Source organism: Arachis stenosperma, chromosome 4 (assembly GCF_014773155.1).
Source record: "Arachis stenosperma cultivar V10309 chromosome 4, arast.V10309.gnm1.PFL2, whole genome shotgun sequence".
Classification (NCBI taxonomy): Eukaryota; Viridiplantae; Streptophyta; class Magnoliopsida; order Fabales; family Fabaceae; genus Arachis; species Arachis stenosperma.
In genome coordinates this window covers 48,197,347-48,203,346 of record NC_080380.1, presented here as the reverse complement: position 1 = coordinate 48,203,346, position 6,000 = coordinate 48,197,347, and the positions used below count along the sequence as shown (strand labels likewise).

The 6,000-nt window shown below is 35.2% G+C and overlaps 1 protein-coding gene across 1 annotated transcript in view; it reads right to left on the bottom strand.

Annotated features, from left to right (window-relative positions):
* Positions 1–603: 603 nt before the first annotated feature.
* LOC130974956 (uncharacterized) overlaps positions 604–6,000 on the bottom strand; it is a 39,364-nt gene continuing 33,967 nt past the window's right edge. The window contains exons 2-4 of the mRNA XM_057899791.1: positions 2,164–2,417; positions 938–944; positions 604–854 (exon numbers count right to left, since the gene is read on the bottom strand). Coding sequence (XP_057755774.1) covers positions 604–854; positions 938–944; positions 2,164–2,417 — 512 coding nt within the window. The remainder of the gene's footprint in view (positions 855–937; positions 945–2,163; positions 2,418–6,000) is intronic.

Here is a 6,000-nt window from a genome sequence, read left to right as displayed (position 1 = left end):
TTGATTCATTGGAGTAGTTTGATTAATTCCTAGAACCCAAACAATAGTGAATCACATTTGGGCTCTAAAACTACATCTTTTGTGTTTAAAAAAAAGTTAAGAACTATGGTGTGTCTATTTACCTCTGCAGTTGGGGCAGTTTGTGAAATGTTTATCTCATTTGGCTCTACATGCGGCCTCTTTGGCATTTTTTTCTTGTTTTTCCTAGTCGTATCCTGTATGACAGAAACATGTTTTGCAGCCAAATATGTCTTGAAATATTAACTCATTGTGAATACTCAAAGACACAACCCAAAATGTATATGACTTACAAAATACTTGTCTAAAAAAAACTTACAAGAGGGTCCAGGTTAATAGGTTCAGGTTCTTTAACAGGTATGTTATTTACACCACCATCAATACCAGCCACATTCCCTATAGGGGGAGGGGTAGGAGCTACATTTTCAGTCATCACAGCCAAAGCTTTGCTAGCCGTTTTTGCCTTCTTCCTTTTTGGTTGCCAATCGGGTTTAGCTGGTGCTCCCTTACATGTTTTATAATAATGCCCCTTCTCCCCACATTTGCTACACGTTACCTGAAAAGTTCTTCTCACTTTGTCGCCAATCACTGGAGGGGGAGGGGTGCACCGGATTCAGTCCTGTGTTTCTTTGGACGACCAGCTGGTCTTACTATCCTGGGGGGTTGTGGCTTTGGATGGTCTGTCTTCTCCCAAAATTCTTTGCTGTTCACTGGATTTACACACAAGTCATATGTTTTCCTTACAGCATCTATAGTGAGATAAGGGCTCACAAAGTCTTCGGTAACCTTGATCCTCAACTTAGAGATAGCAGCAACTGCGTGGACATATGGCATCTCTATACAACAGCAACAAAAACATGAATATGATGTGCTAAAAATTGTGAAAATAACAAGACAAGAATTAATAATTAATGTTTACCTGTCAACTGTCATGCATTACAAGTGCAGGTATGTCATAATCTTTGCTCTATTGTGCATTCCATTTATGACTCTGCGGTTTAATGTGACTGTCAAGTCTCCACTGCTGCATTGGTGCCAGTTTTCCAATGCACCTCCCTAGAATACTCTTGTGCTTGGCCATATTTTTCATTATTGTACACCTTATCTCTTCACACATTGTTAGAATCGGCTTCTCCCTAGCCTCAACTATCATAGAATTCCAAACCTCACACATGTTATTGGTGAAGTTGTCATTCTTCGGACCATGACTGAAATATGCCTTGCACCAAACTGCTGGATCAAATTGATTCATATACTCCCATCCTCCGTGACACTCACTTTTAAACTTCTCCATTGATGCTTTGAACTGCACCTGAGTAGTGCACTTGAAAGCATGCCATAACAGTCCCTTTACCTGCTTGTTATTGAATTTTTGTTGAAGATTCTTCCAAATGTGCAGCACACAATTTCTATGGTGTGCATAGGGCATGACTTCCTTTGCTACACCCATAAGTCCCAGCAAAGATGGTTTAAAAACCAAATATAAGCCATTTATAATTACTACAGATATCTAATTATAAACCAATTGCTGGCAATAGAAGTCACTGGTATAAACCAATTATAAGCAACTTAAGCCTATGGCTATAAACTAATTATAAGTCAATTATATTGTGCAGAATTGTATTTATAAAACAAAAAATTATATGCCAGTTATAATTGTTACAAATATCTAATTATAATCCAATATTTGCATCAGAAGTCTATAGCCACAAACTAATTATAAGTCACTTCCCTTGTGCAGAATTGTATTTATAAAACAAAAAATTATATGCCAATTATAATTGTTACAAACATCTAATTATAATCCAACATGTGCAACAGAAGTCTATAGCCATAAACTAATTATAAGTCAATTATATTGTGCAGAATTGTATTTATAAAACTGAAAATGGCATGCCAATTATAATTGTTACAAACATCTAATTATAATCCGACATGTGCAACAGAAGTGTATAGCCATAAACTAATTATACGTCAATTCCCTTGTGCAGAATTGTATTTATAAAACAAAAATTATATGCCAATTATAATTGTTACAAACATCTCTTTATACACTCTAATAATCTAAACAATATCTACACTATAATCCAACTATACTCTGCAGAATTATAAACAATATCAAAATAGATTGGCAAATGTTGTTACCTTCTGTTGGTCGGACATGAGATTCCATCCGTGCACTTGATGGTCTCCCAAATCATCCTGAAACCGAGTTAAGAACCACATCCAGTTCTCTGTGTTTTCTGCTCTTGTAACAGCATATGCAATAACGAAGACATGGTTGTTAGCATCAAGTGACATTGCAGTTAGGAGTTGGCCTCCATAATACCCCTTTAAAAAACATCCATCTAGGCCTATTAGTGGTCTACAACCCTTAACAAACCCATTTCTACACGCATCTAAGCATATGTAAATTTTGTCAAACAGCGGTAGAGATTGCAGAATCGGGTCAACACACATGTCAGCCGTGCTGCCTGGATTACTGATGAGCGGATAATTTATACGCTTTTTGGCATTGTTTTAAGGTAGCTTTTAATAGGTTTTAGTTACTTTTTAGTATATTATTATTAGTTTTTATGCAAAAATCACATTTCTAGACTTTACTATGAGTTTGTGTATTTTTCTATGATTTCAGGTATTTTCTAGCTGAAATTGAGGGACCTGAGCAAAAATCCGATTCAGAGGCTGAAAAAAGGACTGCTGATGTTGTTGGATTCTGACCCCCCTGCACTCGAAGTAGATTTTCTGGAGCTACAGAAGCCCAATTGGCTCGCTCTCAATTGCGCTGGAAAGTGGACATCATGGGCATTCCAGCAATGTATAATAGTCTATACTTTGCCCGAGATTTGATGGCCCAAACTGGCGTCTAAACGCCACCCAGAGACCCTTTTCTGGAGTAAAACGCCAGAACTGGCACTAAAGCTGGAGTAAAATGCCATAACTAGCGCCATAACTAGCACCCAAACTAGCATTTCACTCCAGGAGTAGCACAAGCATGTGAAATCTAGGAAGCTTAGCCCAAACACTCACCAAGTGGGCCCCGAAAGTGGATTTCTGCACTCTCTGCATCTAGTTACTCGTTCTCTATAAATCTAGGTTACTAGTCTAGTATAAAAACTACTTTTAGAGATTCATTTTGTAACTTATGACATTTTTACATTCCTTATTATACCTTTGACGGCATGAGCCTCTAAACCCCATGGTTGGGGGTGAGGAGCTCTGCTGTGTCTCGATGAATTAATGCAATTACTACTGTTTTCTATTCAATCGCACTTGCTTCTGTTCTAAGATATTCACTCGTACTTCAATGTGATGAGATTCTCAACTTATGAACACATGCCAGACAACCACTTCCGTTCTACCTGTAAAAGCTTGAGTGTGTATCTCTTGGGCTCCTGATTCACGAGTTTGATTATCTTTCCTGACAACAAAGCGTTCAATTCTGTGAGATCAGAACCTTCCTGGTAGAGGCTAGAATTAATTGGCAGCATTTCTGAGATCCGGAAAGTCTAAACCTTGTCTGTGGTATTCCGAGTAGGATCTGGGAAGGGATGACTGTGACGAGCTTCAGACTCACAATTGTTAGGCGTAGTGACAATGTGCAAAAGAATCAATGGATCTTATTCCAACACAAGTGAGGACCGACAGATGATTAGCCATGTACATGGACCATTTTCACTGAGAGGACGGATGGTAGCCATTGACAACGGTGATCCACCAACATACAGCTTGCCATGGAAGGAGCCTTGCATGTTTGAAGAAAAAGGCAGTAGGAAAACAGAGATTTAGAGGGCAAAGCATCTCCGAAACCTCAACCTGTTCTCCATTACTGCATAACAAGTATTGTTTATTCCATGCTCTTTTATTTTTTTACAAATAAAACTAAAAATTATTATTGATATCCTGACTAAGAATAATAAGATAACCATAGCTTGCTTCAAGCCGGCAATCTCCATGGGATCGACCATTACTCACGTAAGGTATTACTTGGACGACCTAGTGCACTTGCTGGTTAGTTGTGCGGAGTTGCAAAGTGTGATTGAAAATTTCGTGCACCAAGTTTTTGGCGCCGTTGCCGGGGATGTTCGAGTTTAGACAACTGAAGGTTTATCTTGTTACTTAGATTAGGAAAAATTTTATTTTTATTTGTTTAGAGTCACTAAAATTGTATCTTCTATTGTCTTTTCAAAAATCTTTCAAAAATCTTATTTTTCTTTGTTACTCTTTAATTTTTCCTAGAGTTTAGTTTCATGTTTTAAGTTTGGTGTCCATTGTGTTTTTATTTTCTTAAAAAAAAATTCAAAATTTGTTCTTGGTGTTCATCTTGACATTCAAGGTTTTCTTGTTTGTTTTCCTTATTTGATCTTTAGTTTTTCTTGTTCTGTGTCTTTCCTTATTTTTCTTGTGCATTTTTAAATTATCAGCATTCAAATATATATTAAATACCTTTTCAAAAACACATTAAATTTCTAACTCAGTTGGCTAGAGCGTTGTGTTTATGTTCTTGGTAACTTGGTACTTCTTTGAGTTTTAATATTTATTAATTACAGTAATTTTTTATTTTTTGGTATTTTCCTTTCAAAACTTTTTCAAAAATAATTTTTCTTTGATTAAATTTCGTGTCAAACTTTTAAGTTTGTAGTTCTCTTGTTATTTTTCTTTAATTTTCTAAAAATTTTTTTAGTTTTCCAAAAATTTTAAGTTTGGTGTTCTTTTCATGTTCTTGAGTCTTTGAATTTTGGTTCTTGTTGTTCTTGTGAGTCTTCAAAGTGTTCTTGAGTCTTTTTTGTATTTTGATCTTAAAATTTTTAAGTTTGGTATTCCTTGGTATTTTCCCTCCAAATTTTCGAAAACAAGGAGCATTAGACTTAAAAATTTTTAAGTCTTGTGTCTTTTGTGTGTTTTTCTCTTTCCTCATTAAAATTAAAAAATAAAAAAATATCTCCCTAACTAATTTTAAGCAAAAATTTCAAAATTTTTAATAAAAATTTCAGATCTCAATTTCAAAATGTTATCTTATCATATCTTAGTTGTCAAGATTTCAAAAATCATATCTTTTTCAAATTTTTTCTCTTATTTATTTTCTTACAAATATCTTCAGTTTTAATACATATCTTTTTCAAAACTTCTTAACCACTTTCTCTCTCTCTCTCTCTCTCTATTTTTCAAAAATATTTTACAAAATTTTTCAAAATCTTTTTAATTAATTAATTTTTTAGTTTTCAATTTCCTTTTATTTTATTTTTTTCTAATTTTTGAACCACATTCAATTTCTCATTTATTTTACTTTATTTTATTTTAATTTTGGTATTTTAAAAAAATAAATAAATGAATAAATTTTTTTTACAATCCACATCATCTCCTTTTCTCCATCATGGACCTAAGTGGAAATGAATAGTCCAGAAGGACTCTGGGGTCATATGCTAACCCCACTACTGCTTCATATGGAAGTAGTATCTGTATACCCTCCATCAGAGCCAGCAGCTTTGAGTTAAATCCTTAGCTCATTATCATGGTGCAGCAAAATTGCCAGTATTTTGGTCTTCCACAGGAAGAACCTACAAAGTTTCTGGCACAGTTCTTACAAATTACTGACACAGTACGTGATAAGAAAGTGGATCAGGATGTCTACAAATTATTGCTGTTTCTATTTGCTGTAAAAGATCAAGCTAAGAGGTGGTTGAATAACCAACCCAAGGCCAGCATAAGAACATGGAAACAGTTGTCAGACAAATTTCTGAATCAATATTTTCCTCCAAAAAGGATGACACAATTAAGGTTGGACATCCAAGGCTTTAAACAAGAGGATAATGAATCTCTTTATGATGCTTGGGAGAGGTACAGAGAGATGCTAAGGAAATGCCCCTCTGAAATGTTTTCAGAATGGGTGCAGTTAGACATCTTCTACTACGGGCTTACAGAAAAAACCCAGACATCTCTAGACCACTCAGCTGGTATATCTATACACATGAGAAAGACAAT